This window comes from Macrotis lagotis, chromosome 4 (assembly GCF_037893015.1).
Source record: "Macrotis lagotis isolate mMagLag1 chromosome 4, bilby.v1.9.chrom.fasta, whole genome shotgun sequence".
Classification (NCBI taxonomy): domain Eukaryota; kingdom Metazoa; phylum Chordata; class Mammalia; order Peramelemorphia; family Peramelidae; genus Macrotis; species Macrotis lagotis.
The window spans coordinates 22,736,081-22,753,687 of NC_133661.1; the positions used below are offsets into that span (position 1 = coordinate 22,736,081).

General features: G+C 34.3%; 1 protein-coding gene across 1 annotated transcript in view; it reads left to right on the forward strand.

Moving 5' to 3' along the window:
- The window catches only part of CABCOCO1 (ciliary associated calcium binding coiled-coil 1), a 167,483-nt gene that overhangs the window by 55,497 nt on the left and 94,379 nt on the right, over positions 1–17,607 (forward strand). The window contains exons 4-5 of the mRNA XM_074236306.1: positions 13,319–13,460; positions 17,304–17,376. Coding sequence (XP_074092407.1) covers positions 13,319–13,460; positions 17,304–17,376 — 215 coding nt within the window. The remainder of the gene's footprint in view (positions 1–13,318; positions 13,461–17,303; positions 17,377–17,607) is intronic.

Sequence of the window (17,607 nt, forward strand, 5' to 3'; positions counted from 1 at the left end):
AACCCTTCATTTTTTTTTAAGGGGTTTTGCAAGGCAATGGGGTTAAGTGGCTTGCCCAAGGCCTCACAGCTAGGTCATTATTAAGTGTCTGAGGTCAGATTTGAACTCAGGTTTTCCTGACTCCAGGGGTGGTGCTCTATCCACTGCGCCATCTAGCTGCTCCCCAACCCTTCATTTTTATAAACAAGGAATCTGAGACCCAGAAATGGTAGATGACTTCCCCCAGGTCATGGAGGTAATAATAAACATTGGAGGGAGCCAGATTTGAGTTCAGGTCTTCTAGCCCCAGAATCTGTGTTTTTTCTCATATGTTCTACTGTGAATATTGTTAAAGGTGATGTAAAAACTCATATGAATCATCTGTTAACCTTGTACTCATAAGGGACATGGTTTTGAATCCCACCTTTGACATCTAGTGTGACCATTGGCAAGAATCTCAGCCTCAGTTTCCTCATTCATAGCTACTGTTAGAAATCTTTAATCCTTGATAATTTAGCATCATAGAGCATCTCTAGGGCATTAAGTTGGAGGTGACTCACCCACAGTCAGAGACAGGCCTGGAACCTAGGCCTTTCTGTCATGCAAACTTTCTTCTCAATGTGATAAGATCCTATAAAATTGCATTTTGCCTTCTACTAACTAGATCTCAAATTTCAGTTTTAAATGGCATGCCTTTCTCCTTTCTGCTTATTCATGACTTCCCCAGTACAGTATTGCAGTGATTTGCCCCAATCCCCAATAAAGCTTCCAACAAGAACAAGAGAAGGGGTAGGGAGGGGCTTTGCCCATCCTCATCTAATAGCTCCGAAGTGCTCAAGGTCATCATCCATTATCTCTTTTCTTCTTGGCAACCACCAGTGAAAATTTTGCTATTTTCATTGGGTCTCCAATATCTTTAATTTCAATAACAAAGTAGCCCCTTTCCAACTTCACAATCAACAATTTGATAAACTGTTCCTGTCCAACAGGGTTTTTCATTTCACTGAGAACTCCTACTGACATCAAATGGAGTTAAATGTGGAGATGAAAATGTGCTGGATCCATTCAGCAAGAATTCAGTAGGTATGCCAAACACAGAAGGGAAACAGATCTATTTGTTTTGAGGTGATAAGAAATGGATTCAAGATCTTAATTAGGGGTTTTTGTCCAATATCCGCCTACTTTCTAAAATCCTACAAGTTAGAAAATGACCCAAATTGCCAAGCACAGAATTGGTCCTATTATTCTGCCTTTCAATTTTTCCATGAGTTTTTATTTATATAACTGCCATATCCAGTATAAATCCTACACACCAGGAAAAGTAAGTTCAATAAATTTGCCCAGCTTTCCATTTTCTAACCAAAATGGTGATGGGGGGCATTGTAACAATGCCATCTTTGTAAAAAGTTGAATGGAAGGTTTTTGACATAACACCTTTTCAGTTGGATTTTCTTTTAAATGCCAAAGAACATAATGTTTTTAGTCTAGCTATAATGTAATAGAGTAGACTCTCCCTTGTGCATTAAATAGCTTTTGGTTTGTTTTTTTAGTTATAGTCATAGAGTTAAACTGGATGGACTGGAAACCTTAAAAACCCAACATGTCCCACGCAGGATTCATCATCTGCATATCCAAACTGGTTTCTTCTCCTGACCATGATACTTCATTTAATAAGCACCACCATCTTATCAGTTATCCAAAACCCAAGTCTCTAAAGAGTCAAAATTAAACCACAGGACAAATAGAAGGAATGCAACTAGGAGGAGGAGAGTAGAAGGTATTATGAGGAATAGTCCTAACAATGGGTACAGTTTGTTGGAAGGTACTTTGTCAATCCATCAATAAATATTTAAGTTTCTAATATGTTCTAGACTCTAAGTATATAAAGCCCCAAAATGAAACCATTCTTGCCATTGACAAATATATATTCTGTGAATTGTGAAATGAAACTATTACCTAGAGATTTTTTTAACCAACTAAATCAACACATTTAAATTTTTCTATCCAACTAAACCAACACATTTACCACCATCCTCTTTATGTAGTCTTCAATTCAAACCATAAGGAATTTATTAAATTATCTATTTTTCAACATAGTCTAAATTCAAAAAAACTCCTAATCTCTGGAGAATTTTTTTAAATGAGCTTCTTACTGTTTTTCTTTTAAAAGCAGTTGTTCATAAGAGAAATACAAATCATGTTCTTTCATCATACACCTAATAAATTGGTAAGGATGATTTAAAAATCACCAGTACAGTTATATTCATAACAGATGTTTCTGTGGTGGCAAAAAAATTGAAAATTAAGGGGATACCCATCAATTGTGGAATTACTGAACAAATTGTGGTATGTGTATGTAAAGGAATACTATTGTGTTATAAGAAATGATGAGCACACATATTCATAAAAGTCTAGGGAAATTTGCATGAACTGATGCTAAGAGTGAAGTGAACAGAACCAGGAGAACATTATTCATGGTAAGAGCAACATTGTGTGATGTTCAACAATGATTGACTTAGTTCTTTTCATCAATACTACAATCCAGAACAATTCCAAAAGGCTCATGATGAAAAATATGATTCACACCCAGAGAAAGAACTGATGGAGCCTGAATAACATATTTCCTTTTTATTATTTTTTTTTAGTTTCTTAGCTTTGTTCTATTTTTCTTTCAAAACATGTCTATTAGGGAAATAAGTTTTATCTTATTCATATGTGTAATCTATATCTGAATGCTTTCTACCTAGGGGAAGGGGGGGAAGGAAAGAGAAAAATCTGGAATTCAAAATCTTTCAAGAAAATGAATGTTTAAGATTATCATATGTAATTGGAAAAAAATAAAATATTATTTTTAAAAGATCACTGGTGTTGATGGGACTATGGAAAGATAAGCACACCAAAACTGCTTTTTAATCTTTTAACTGATTTAGTCATTTTAAAAAAAAATAAAGAATTTTACAAGAAAAATAACTAAAATGCTCACATTCACTGATGGTTAGCTCTATCTTTTGTATCTTTATCCTGAAAGAAGCCAGTAACAAAAGGAAAGGGCTCGTATATGGCAAACGCCCAGATTGACATTTCTTGTAGTAGTTTGTTTTTTAAGCCACAAACAAAGTGGGTGAGTACCTATTGACTGGGGAATGACCAAAAAATTATAGTATATGAAAAAAAATGGGATATTATTATATCATAAGAAGACTTAATATCAAAAATGCAAAACCCAGGAAGACTTATACAAATCAATGTCATTCTATAAAATTTATAAAATAATAACCCCTACTTTCAAGGGTTCTTGGGATGATTAAATAACATAATATGTATAAAGTACTTTGGAAACTTTATTTTAATAATATTTTATTTGTTCCTTATTTCATGGAAGATCATTTTAAATTTTCACTTTAAAAAATTTTTGAATTCCAAATTCTTTCCCTTTCTTTCTCCATCCCATTCCTTTCCCTATGACATTAAGCAATTTGATATAGTTTACCATCATGGAAAACATATTTCCATATTAGTCATGTTGTAAAAAAAGAAACATACCCAAAAATAATAAAGTGAAAAATAGTATACTTAATTTGCATTCAAGCTTCATCAGTACTTTTTCGGGAGATGGATAGCAGTTTTCATCATGAGTCCTTTGGAATTGCCTTAGATCATTATATTGCTGAGAATAGCTAAGTCATTCACAGTTGATCATTATAGCATAGTGATACTGTCATATATATTGTTCTCTGGTTCTGCTCACTTCACTTTGCATGCCTTTATGGAAGTTTTTTCAGTTTTTTTTCCTGAAATCATCATCTTCATTATTTCTTATAACGCAAATATTATTCCATTGTATTCTTATGTACAACTTGTTCAGTCATTCCCCAATTGATGGACGTCCCCTCTATTTCCAATTCTTTACCACCATAAAAAAACAGGTACTATAAATAATTTTATACAAATAGGTCCTTTTCCCCTTTTTAAAAAAATCTCTTTGATATACAGACCTAGTAGTGGTATTGCTGGATCAAAAGGTTTTGATTTTTAGTCTTTTAGGCATAGTTTCAAATTGCTCCCAGAATGACTGGTATGGTTCATAACTCCAACAAAAAATCTATCCCCCTCCAACATTTATCATTTCCTTTTTCTGTCATATTATCCAGTCTGATATAATGAGATGGTACCTAGAGTTGTTTGAATTTTCATTTCTCTAATCAATAATGTTTTAGAATACTTTTAATATGACTACAGATTACTTTGATTTAATTTTTTTGGTTGAAAACTGCCTTGTTCACATCTTTTGACTATTTATCAATTGAGGAATGACTCAGTTCTCTATACATTTAAGAAATGATAAAGATCAGATAGTTGCATAAAAATTTTCCCATTTTCTGCTTTCCTTCTAATTTGGTTTCATTAGTTTTAATCCATGCAAAACATTTTAAATTTAACAAAATCAAAAGTGTCCATATTATATCTCATAATATTCTCTATCTCTTATTTAGTCATTAAACTCTTTCCTTTTCCATAGCTCTGACAGGTAAATGATTCCTTGCTCTCCTAATTTGTTTATGGCATCACACTTTAGGCCGAAATCATTTACCCGTTTTGTTATTATCTTTGTAGGCAGTGTGAAATGTTAAATATACTGCTTTCCAGTTTTCCTAGAAGTTTTTATCAGATAGTTAATTCTTGTCCCAAAAGCTTGGGTCTTTGGGTTTATCAAGCAGTACATTACTACAGTTATTTACTACGGAGACATACATTTAACCTGTTCCACTCAGTCAAAACCAAATAACTTCGATGATTGCTGCTTTATAATATAGTTTTTGATCTGGTTATGACTAGGTCAAGTTCTTCTGCATTGTTTTCATTAAATCCCTTGATACCTTTGATTTTCTTCTTGCAGATAAATTTTGTTATGACTTTTTTCTAGCACTATAAAATAATTTTATTGCTTTGATGATAGTGATGCTGTTGATGATGAAGACGATGCTGATGATGTCTGGCCTTCATTCTTGAATAAGAACCTGACATCAAAGAAATGACACCATGACATGCATTTGAATTGGATTTAAGTGGGGGTGGCAGGGCTGTGCTAATTCACCAGCCTTACTTTCTCCTCAGGAGCCTTCTAGGTCCATTGATCACTGGAGATGACCCTGGATGCAAAACAATTAGGGTTAAGTGACTTGCCTAATTAGGGTTAAGTGACAGCTAGTAAATGTCTGAAACCAGATTCAACTCAGATCCTCCTGACAGGGGCAACACTGTGTCCTCCGTGCCATCTAGCTGACTGGAATGGCAATGAATAAGTAGATTAATTGAGATAGAATAGTCATTTTATTATATTCGCTTGGCCTACCCATATGCAATTAATATTTTTTCCAATTTTTTTATAACTGACTTTATTTGTGCAAAAAGTGTTTTGTAATTATGTTCTTATAGCTCCTCGATTTGTCTTGTCAAGTATTATATATTGTCTATAGTTACTTTAAATGGAATTTCTCTTTCTATCTCTTGCTGCTGGACTCTGTTGGTTGATATATAAAAATGCAGATGATTTATGTGGGTTTATTTTATATCCTGCCTCTTTCTTAAGGTTGTTAACTATTTCAACTAGGTTTTTAGTGGATTCTCTGGGATTCCCTAAGTAACAGCATTATATCACTGACAAACAGTGATGATTTAGTTTCCTTATTGCCTGTTATAATTCTTTCAATTTCTTTTTCTTCTTGTATTGCTCTATTTAACATTTCTAGTTCAATATTGAATAATAGTGGCAATAATGGGCATCCTTTTTTGACCCCTGATCTTACTGGGAAGGCTTCTAATATATCCTCATTATAGATAATGCTTGCTGATGGTTTTAGTTAGCTACTCCTTATCATTTTAAGGAACACTCCCTTTATTCCTATATTCTAGAGGGTTTTTTTTTAATAGAAATAGGTGCTGTAATTTGTAAAAGATTTTCTTCTGCATCCAATGAAATAATCATATTATTTCTTTTGGTTTTGTTATTGATATAGTCAAACATACTGATAGTTTCCCTGATATTGAACCAGCCCTGCATTGCTAATATAAATAACATGTAGTCTTAGTGTGTAATCTTCATTAGGCATTGCTGTAATGAGTTTGACAACTTTTAAAATTTTTCCATCAAAATTCATTAGTGAAATTTATCTATACTTTTCTTTCTCTGTTTTGGTTCTTCCTGGTTTGGAATCAGTACCATATTTTTGGTCATAAAAAGAAATTTGATAGGAGTCCTTCCTTCCCCAATTTTTCCAAATAGTTCAATATAGTATTGGACTTCATCTTTCTTTAAATGTTTGGTAGAATTCACTTGTAAATCCATCTAACCCTGAGTAGTTTTCTTACATGGTTCATTGATGATTTGTTCTATTTATTTTTCTAAAATAGGATTATTTAAATATTTTATTTCTTCTTCAGTTAATATAGGCAATTATATTTTGTAAATATTCACATATTTCACTGAGGTTATCAGATTTATTGGCATATAAATGGACAAAATAGTTCTAATAGTTGCTTTAATTTCCTTTTTTATTTGATGGTGAATTCACCCTTTTCACTTATGATAGTGATAATTTGGTTTCTTTCTTTTTTAAAGTGAAATTAACAAAAAGTTTAACCTAATTCGTTGCTTTTTCCATATAACAGCTCCTAATTTTATTTATTAGTTTGATAGTTTTCTTACTTTCAATTTTATTAATCTCTCCTTTGATTTTTCAGGACCTTGAATTTGTTGTTTAATTGAGGATTTTTAATTGGCTCTTTTCTAATTATTTTAGTTGAGTACTCAATTTATTGATCTGCTGTTTCTCTATTTTATTGATGGAAGTGTTTAGAAATATATATTTTCCATTAAGTCCTGCATTAGCTACATCCCATAAATTTTAGTATGTTGTTTCATTGTTGTCATTTTTATTTATGTGATTGTTCTTTGATCCAAATATTTTAAGCATTATGTTATTTTATTTCCATTTGAGTTTTAATCTGCTTTTCCATTGACCTTTATAGAATTAAACTTGTGAATTTGATTTATGAAATTATGAAAATGATGCATTTAATATTCCTGCCTTTCTACATGTGTATGTTAGATTTTTGTGCCCTGATACCGGGTTAATTTTTGTGCAGGTATGTACTACTGAGAGAAAGGTATATTATTTTCTTTCCCCACTCATTTTTTCTCCAAAAGTCTATCATATTTAACTTATCTAAAATTCTATTCACCTCTTTTACTTCTTTCTTGTTTGTTTTAGGTTGGGTTTATATAATTCTGAGAGGGGAAAATTGAGGTGCCCCACTAGTATACTTTTGTTGTCTATTTACTCTTATTATTTTAACTTCTTTTGAAATGTAGGTGCTATATCATTTGGTGTATGAATGTTTATTATTATTATTACTTCATTGCCTATGGTAAATTTTTACCAAAATGGAGTTTCTTTTCTTGTGTTTTTTTTATTTAGATCTATTTTTGTTTTTGCTTTCACTGAAATCTTCATTGCTACCCCTACTTTTTTTTAATCTTCAGCTGAAGCATAATAGATTCTGATCCAGGTCCTGACATTTAATGTACATTTGTCTTTTGGCTTAAGATGTATTTTTTTGTACATAACATATTGTAGGATTCTTGCATTTAATCTACTTTTCTATCTCCTTCCATTTTATGGAATGTAATTCATCACATTCCCATTCACAGTTATGATTACTGTTTTTCCCCCTCCATTCTTTTTCCCCCATTTCACTTTCTTTCCTTTCTTTCACCCTGTTTTGCTTTGGACCATAGCCTGCCCCCAATCTGCCCTCCCTTCTATCAGTCCCCTAACAACTTCTCTTAATTCCCTCCTCTCCTACTTCACTACAGGATAAGATAGATTTCTATATCCAACTGATTGTGTGTTTGTGTTTGTGTGTGTTTGTGTGTGTGTGTGTGTGTGTGTGTGTGTGTGTGTTATTTCCTCTTTGAGCAAATTATACTGAGAATAAGGTTCAGGTGATGCCCACACATACCCATCTTTCCCTCTATTGTAATAGCTCTTTTGTGCCTCGTTATATCATATAATTTATCCTATTCTATTTCTTCTCCCAGTGCAATTCACTTCCTCATCCCTTAATTTTATTTTTAAGTGTTCTGGAAATCCTATAAAAATCAACTTAAACTGCATCCTTTATATATATATATACGTTTTCTAACTGTCCTAACTGCTAAAATTTCTAATAGTTATAAGTATCATCTTCCAATGTAGTTATATAAACAGTTTAAACTTGTTAAATCTCTTATGTTTTCTCTTTCCTTTTTACCTTTTTATGCTTCTCTTGACTCTTGTATTTGAAAATGCAATGCTAAAGTTGTTAATTATTTCAGGTAGTTTTTAAACTGATTTTCTAGAATTCTCACAGTATGCCGTCATGTCATCTGCAAAGCGTGAGAGTTTTGTTTCTTCATTACCTATTCTAGTTATTTCAATATCTTTTTATTCTCTTATTACTAAAGCTCACATTTGTAATGCAATATTGAATAACAGTGTGATAACTGGCATCCTTATTTCACCCCAGTATTATTAGGAATTCTTCTAGTTTTATCCCCATCGCATATAATGCTTGCTGATCTTTTTTCATAAATGCTGCTTATCATTTTAAGGAAAATGCCATTTATTCCTATGTTCCTAGTGTTTTTAACAGGAATGGGTGCTGTATTTTGTCAAAACTTTTTCAGCATCTATTGAGATAAATGTATGATTTCTCTTAGTTTTGTTATTGATATAATCAATTATGCTGATCATTTTCTTAATATTGAAAAAACCCTATATTCCTGGTATAAAGCCCACCTAATGATAGTATATTATCATATTGATAACTTATAATATCATTGCTAATATTTTATGTAAAATTTTTTGCATCAACATTCATTAGGGAAATTGGTCTACAATTTTCTTTCTCTGTTTTGGTTCTTCCTGATTTAGGTATCAGCATCATCATATTGGTGTCATAGAAGGAATTTGGTAGAACTCTTTCACCTATTTTTTTCAAATAATTTATAATATAAAATTGGAATTTTTAAAATCTTTGATAGAATTCATTTGCAAATCCATCTGACTCTGGAGATTTTTTCTTAAGGAGTTCATTGACAGCTTGTTGAATTTCTTTTTCTGAAATGGAGTCATCTAAGTGATGTATTTCTTCTTTGGTTAATCTGGAAATTTATATTTTTGTAAGTATTCATCAATTTCACTTACATTGTCAAGATTTATTGGCATATAGTTGAACAAAATAGTTCTGAACTTTTACTTTAGCTTCCTCCTCATTCACCCTTTTCAATTTTGATACTGGTAATTTGATTTTCTTCCTTCTTTTTTTAAATCAAATTAACCAAAGGTTTATTTTATTGGCTTTTTTCCAATAAAGTTAATTCTTAGTTTTATTTATTAGTTCAATAGTTTTCTTACTTTCAATTTTATAGATCTCTCCTTTGATTTTCAGAATTTTTAATTTGAAATTTAATTGGGGGTTTTTGTATTTCTAGCTTGTTTTAGCTGCATATCCACTTTGTTGATCTCCTCTTACTCTATTTTATCCATGTAAGCATTTAAAGATATAAAATTACCCCTAATGACTGCTTTTGACTGCCTCCCACAAGTTTAGGTATGTTGTCTCATTATTTTCATTGTCTTAGATGAAATTATCAATTTATTTGTATGATTTCCTGTTTGATCCTCTCATTCTTTAAATTAAGTTATTTAGCTTCCAATTAATTTTAGTCTGCCTTCCATGGCCTTTTATTACATATAATTTTATTATATCATGAACTAAAAAGGAAACATTTAATAATTCGATGTGCATTTGACTGTGAGATTATTATGCTCTAATACATGGTCAAATTTTGTATAGATGCAATGAACCACTATCTATCCCCTTTCAATTTTCTCCAGAGGTCTATCATAAACTTATCTGAAATTCTGTTCACTTTCTTAATTTCTTTCTTGTTTATTTTGTGGTTAAATTTGTCTAATTCTGATAGAGGAAGATCGAGATCCTCCACTAGCATAGTTTTGCCATCTATGTCTTCCAGTTACCCATTTAGCTTCTCTTGTAAGAATTTGGATGCTATATCAGTTGGTCCATATATGTTCAATACTGATATTACTTTGTTGTCTAAGGTACCTTTTAGCGAGATGTCATTCCCTTCCTTCTCCCCTTAAATTATACGAATTTTTACTTTTGCTTTGTCTGAGATCAAAATTGCTCTTTTCTTTTGTTCATTTTGCTTGACTGATTTTTACTGTCTCATAGGGACATTAGCTTCCATTTGCCTAATTATAGTTCTTAAGGAATAATTTTCTTCAGTTAACTTTTGTATTCCCTTTTTCATTTGGTTAATTATATTATAAAGGAGTTGTTTTCTTCAGTGGATTTTTTCCATTTATCAATTCTGTTTTAAAAAGAACTGTTTTTCTTTTTGCAGTTGCCCAGGTGTATTTTTAAAGGAATTGTTTTCTTCAATCCATTGTGTGCTTGCTGAATTTCTCTTGCATTTCCTTTCCAAATTTTTCTACGTGATTTTTTAAAAATCCTTTTTGAGCTCTTCCAAGAGGTCTTTTGGGGCTGGAGACCAATTCATATTCCCCTCTGGGGCTTCACAGATAGTACTTTTTCTGCTGTCCTCTTCTAAGATGGTATTGTGAACTGACTTTCTGCCAAAGTAGCTCTCTGTGGTCAGGGCTGTTCTCTGACTTATTTTAAACTCATTTTGAATGCTATTTTTGGATTACAGTGGGTGCTGTCTGAAGCATCTTGTGTTGGGTGAGAGGTTTGCTCTCAGACTTTTCATAGCCTCCATTACTTACATCTTGCTTTGCCCAGTCCAGTTGTGGCAACTGCACAGAAGTTCTGGGGCTCTCAATTTGCTGTAGGCACTGATGTTGAAACCCTCACCACTGGTCTCTTGGGCCATTGACCTGCTAAACAAGACCCCTGAGAGTTGAGCCCAGGAGGCTCAACTGCTGATCTGTGCTGTGACTGAGAGTCTCAAGCAGTTCCCCTCCACTCCCTGCCTGCAATGGTCTTTGCTCCCTGTGTTGGGTTTTTCTCCTTACTATTGGCCAAGCTCCTCCCCCATCCAAATTAGACATACCCTTCTTGATGTCCTTCCAAGGTACCTTATGCTGGAAAATGCTACAATCTGTCCTTTTTTGCAGGTTCTGTTACTCCAGAATCTGTTTAGAGTTTTGATTAACACTGTTTCTGGGGGAAGCTGAGGAAAGCTTAGGGAAGTTCCTGATTTCTCTCCTATCTTGGCTCAACTTCCTGATTGATTGTTTCTTGATGTCTCATGGAATCATTAGCTTCCACTTGCTTAATTCTAATTTTTTTAATTGTTTTTTGAATTTTACAATTTTACCCCAGTCTTGTTTCCCCTCCCCTCACCCTCCACAGAAGGCAGTCTGGATAGTCTTTACATTTCTTCCATGCTTACATTGATCAAAACTGAATGTTTTGAGAGAGAAATCATATCTTTAAGGAAAAATAAAATACACCTCTCAATTCTAATTTTTAAAGAATTAGTTTCTTCACTGAACTTCTGTGCCTTCTTTTACATATAATCAGTTCTACTTTTTAAGGAGTTGCTTTCTTCAGTAAATTTTTGTGCTCAACCATTTTATGCTAAACAAGCTATTGACTATTTTTTCATGATTCTCTTGTGCACTCTAATTTCTTTTCACAATTTTTCTTCTATCTCTCTTATTTATAAAAATATCCTTTTGTTTTAAAATTTGTTATAAATTCTTTTGGAGCTCTTCCTTGAGCTCTTTTTGGGCCTGAAACCAATTCACAATTTTCTTTGAGGCTTTTCTATGTAGATGTTTTGACATTATTGTCCCCTTCTAAGTTTGTGTTTTGATCGTCCCTATCATCGTAGTAACTTTCTGTGGTAAGATTCATTTTTTTGCATTTTGCTCATTTTCTAGCCTATTTCATGATTTTTAAAACTGGACTCTGTTCCTGTGGTTCAGGAGACATTCTCCCAAGCTTCTTGTGCCAGGGACCTAGGGACTGGTCTATGGCCTGCTGCTCTGGGGGCTCAAAATCTTGTAGTTGCTCTGCTGAGTTGCTAGATTGCTATGTGTCTAGTCTACTCTGCCAGGCCTCCAGGATCTCACCACTAACCTGCCCAAAGGCTCAGAAGCTTCCACTGGCTTGCTGGGGGTGTGGTCTCCTGGTTTGCGCACTCTCCTTTTCTCTAAGTGAGATAAACCTTTCCTGCTGACCTTCTAGGTTGTCTTGGATTAGAAAATTGTTTTACTACATCTTTCTGTTGTTTTTTAAGAGATCTTTTTATGGTTCTTTGGAAGTAAGTTTGAGAGAGTTCAGGTGTGCTCCTGACTTATATTGGCTCCAGCCGAACTGTAACTTTAAAGAGCTACAAAAATGTGAGTTATATTCAATGCCAATAAAAGCAATACTGAGATGCTTCCAGATTCACTTTTAGTGCATGACCAATATTGTTCCCAAAGAAAACAAGAGGCAGTGTGTAATGATGAATAGAACCCTAGACAGAATCAGGAAGAGAGTTAAAATTCCACTTCTAACATTAACTATGTGACCCTGAACAAATCAATTTATCTTTCATGAATTCCTCATCTATAAAATGAGGAGGTTGAATGATATAATCTTTGAGGTTCCTTCCAGATCTAAATCTATAATGATAATATCTTACAAAATATGCCTCCTCTACAGAGTGAGATATAGGAACTATGTATAAATTGGGAGAAATTATCACTTTATTGGTTGAGATTTTTTTTTTCCTCATTTAAATTTAACTCTCACAACAATCCTCCTAATGTGATCCCTATCTTATAGATGAGGAAACTGAGGCTGGGAGTTTAAAGGAAATTCTCTGGGCAAGTGTTTGAGGCAAATTTAAAACTATCTTCTCTCTAAGTTCAAGATACTGTCCACTACTGCTACTGCCATCCCAAAAATTCAGATGCAGTGAGCTATGTTGTAAAATCATTCTAATATATAAAAACTTGAATAACATTATTAAATAGGAAGGATTAGAAAAAATAAAGTAAAAATCAAAACTCTGCTTAAATGCTTCAGGCATTATTATACAACTATTTGTGTAAATAACTCTCAGTTGCTAAGGCTGTTGACTGCTTTCAAGGAAGAAATTTAGGCAACAATATTTGCTCTATCTGTCTTTGGAAACACTGCATTTTAAAGAGATCTGAAAGGATTTTTTTTTTGCACTCTGAGAAGTCCTTAGAGCCAAGAAAGCATCCATCATAATTACACTTACTTTTCATTTCTTTGAATTTTATTTTAGCCCTACATGCATCCCTGGAAGACAGCATAAAGTTTCTGGGGGAAGTAATGGCTGAAATTGGACCAAATTCCACAGATAAACAGGACGTGAATGTCTTTAATGTAAAACAAGCCAACGACATCATCGATTACCTGAAGTTGAGGTATTCTCCTTTTCCCAAAGCTATTCCAACCTTAAAGACAAATCCTCAGAAAATGGTTTATGAGATAAAATAATGCCTTTAAGCAACTTTGGACAATGCCAACTTTTTATTTTTGTACCTCAGCGTACATAGATCTGCCACCTAACAAACAAAAGTCAGGAAATGCAAAGTTTCATTTAATTTAACATCGCTAAAATGTGATTATGGTAAGATGGCATTTTCTAAAGTTCCTCTTATGCTAAACATCAGGATATTTTTAGGTCTAGTACTCAAACCATCATGAATAGCTCATGTTGTTTCAGAGGTACTTCCATGGAATCTCTGGAAGGGACCTCAGGAACCATCCAGGGGTCTCAAACTCACAACCCAAAGGCCAAGTACAGGCAGAACCAGATTAAAATATAATTAGGAAATATTTAACAAAAGAAAAGTATAGTATATCATGGGTAATGTTAATTTGTGGTTTTCTAAGTCAATATGTCCTTATAGGCTTCATTTCTCTTTGAGTCCCGAACATCCAACAAAACAGCCCTCTGCCCCTCACACAGAAAATGACCATCCATCCTCTTCTGTAACTCCTCCAGTGATAGAATGCACAATCTCCTAAGGAAGCTTGTTTTGCTTGCAGCTAGGACTGATGACCTCAATGAGTGAAGTAAGGATAAGGCAAGCCAGGATGGCCAGGTATCTGTTCTGCTTCTGGCACCTATTTAGTGAATCACATGAACTTTAATGAGCCTCAGGCAACATTTTAAGATTATCAGATAAAAATGACCATGAATTGTGCCAGTGGAAGAATCCCTATTTTACCCTGACAGTCCCTCAAATACATGAGGACAGCTGTTGTCTTTCCCGATCCTTCTCTTCTCCAGGCTAAACCTTCCCATGTCCTTTAACATGGGACTGATCTAGCAGCCATACCTCAGTAAAATTCACTGTTGATGGGCTCAAGCAGGTTAAGGCCCAAACATGTGAAGACTTCCACTGAAGGAACAGTGGATGAGAACAATGTGTTCCAGTGGCCATGAAGGCAGCTGAAGCAAGCTCTGTAGGATGCTTAGACATCTCCGAAGTCAAAGTCATCCACTGCATCTTCACCCATCTCTAGTCATCTGGACTTTTGTCCTGCTAGGAGACTTTGATGACTCTAGGAGAGATTGAGACTGACAGTTTTATGCAACTCTGCTTTACTTAAAGCCTATTCATGCTCCATGAAATCACTGATGATTCTGATCATGTCAGCCCATGTTATCATTGGCCTTTCTTTAAAAAAACAAGGAACAAACCACAATTTGACATAAGCTTGAGGACCTTGTTCACCATCATGGTGGCCCTCTAGCTTAACACTGTCTACCCTACATTGAAGCTGTCCCAACTGAACACTATATTTCAGCTGTACTGGGATCTTAGAGGCAAACCAACCCACTCCCTTATTTTTACAAATAAGGAAACTGAGGCACACAGTGGTTTAAGGACTTGCCTATAATCAACCAATTAATGTCTGAGGTAAGATTTGAATCCAGGTCTTTCTGATTCCAACTCCAATTCCTATCCATCAGCTGTCTCAATCCTCCATAACTTATGTCTACCATCTATGAGGGCTCAATCAGGACTGAAATCATGCCCATGAAATCATACCAACTTGATCATAAATTTAAGACTTGGAAGGATCCTCAAGGACCAAGTATTCCAACTTCCTCATTTTACAGATGAGGAAACTGAAACCTATGTAGAGTTAAGTGACCTGCCCAAGGTCACACCAAAAGTGTTAAGGGCATTTATATGCAGGTCCTCTGACTACACTGATAAATCTTAAGAGTTGTTTAACCATAAGATACAGAAGTAGGAGAGCTTGTAGCAGGCAATTTAGATGCAGCCAAGGAATTCACACTAATATATATTAAACACAATAAAATAGTGAATACAGACTAATGTATCACAAGCAAGTCCAGACATTCCCATCCTTCACAGTTTCTTAAAAAATACTCTGAATTTCTCTTTTGTGTTGATCATGTCCTAATTTGTAATGTCGTTCTTTGCTTACTGGTCCTACTTCTTACATCCTTCCTTTGATTATGACCTGCACCTTTCTATGCTTTCATGTCTGCAGAATCTTACACATAGTAGGCCCTTAACAAATGGATTGTTGAATAGAACAGAATTAAATTAAATGGGTTATGTTAGTAGAGAGATCAGCTTCTAATGTAACTCTGAGAAACCCAGCTGCCTGAGGATTTCTCCATTGATTTCAAATGCATTGAAACTTTGATCCATTACAACTTTCAGAAAAAGCCATTATTATACATGCTCAGTAGCTACATTTTAAATGTTAATTTCTCAGTTATATTAAAATCAATTTTCTTAAATAGCAAAAGGCACCAGAGTGAAACAGAAACCACTAAGATTTTTTTTTTGTTCTCGGGCATTTTTAGAGATTATGAGACTATTAATTTTCCCAACCAGCAGGAAGAGAATTAAAGAAATTCAAATATTACCACAAACAGGATATTAGAGCTCAACATTTCAGCAGCTTCCCAGAATCCAATGAGATGTCACTGAGAATCATCATTGTGCCAGCAATGCTATCATTTGTTTGGGTAACCCTCCCAACCTTAGATATTATCAGCACTACTAGCTTTTAGATTTTAGGGAAGGGAAAAAGCAGATTCATTTATCATTTCTTCTTTTCTTCTACATTCACCCAACATACCCCAAGAAAATTAAATATGCTCAAGTTCATGCTTTTTAAAATGTGCCTTGAAATTGATGATGAATTTCACTCTCATCAGTTTGCATTAGAAAATAAGCTCATTGAGGGTAAGGACTTTTATTTTTATCTGAGATAAGCTTCTTGGCGAAAGTTCTGAATTTTCTATATTTGGACACTTCCTCTGAAACTGGACATGTGTTGAGGAGGCAGGAGTCTTGTTACTTTATTAGTTCTCAAAGAATGGCATGGCACAAAAGGGCATCTCTAACACCTGGGGCATTGTCTCACTCATAGTAGAAGCTTACTAAATGTTTTTTGAATTGAAATGACCTGAACTAAATTGAATGGAATTAGGGAAAAGCACAGGAGAAATGAAGCAAGATTGGAGTCCAGAAAAACAGCCTAGCTAGCTCCAGTGTCTGAGGTTTTCAGTCCAAGGCAATGGTAGAGTAAGTGGATTTCTTCTGTTCCTTCCCAGAAGGAAGAGTTGGGAGAAATATCTCAGTGGAAGGTAGCAGGAAACTACAATAGGTCTGATGTAAGGAAAAACTTCCCAGTGATGACAGCTCTCCACAATTGGAGAGCTACCTCGAAAAAGAATGTCATATTTGGAGTCAAGTCACAGAAGGGTCACTTACCATGTATGTCATCGAGGGGATTTCCGTTCTGATATGGATTAGACCAGATGGTTGATGAAGACCCTTTCTACTCAGAGATTCAGTGTAATCCTCCAATTCTGAGACTTCAGGATGAGGCAAACCCAACAAAGTTACAGGGTGGGAGGTTGCCATTACTCAACATTCCCACCATTTGGGAACCTTCCAGACCAATAACACTTAAAAGATAGTAACTAATAATTCTAATTTCTTAATTTTCAGATGAAATTAGTGGTATCATTTTAAATGCTACATCACATTTCCAAGTACCACGTCATTTTAAAAACCCTTGAAGCCCTTGAAAGTCTCAGCCTTTATGGACAATTTTCGCTTACAATGAGGGAATAGGGCCATAACCATTAGTGATGAGCATCTTTCTCCCGGTCAGCTTGACAGACTACTAATATAATCATTACCTGTGGATGTGTACTTGACAAACGGAATTGACTGCAGTTCCCCATTTATTTTGTATTTCAGCTTATTTCAACACTATAAGCTGTATGAATTTCTCTTCTTCTCTCCCAGGGATGAAATTGTGATAGGAACGGAGGTAAGTAATTTATCTGGATGGAGCCAATTAAGCTGAATCTCTTAATGCATACTGATCAGCATCTGGGTTTTTTAAAGGCTTAGAGCAAATTCTTGTCATGATTACTCAAGTATTAATATAACCAACTAGTAGTTTGGGAAAAGAATAATGGTATCAGAGGAGCTCTGGATTGTGAAAGCCAGTCCTTTTGGCAGCCAGCTTTGTGGATAGTGTGCCATTCATTTGTTGGGA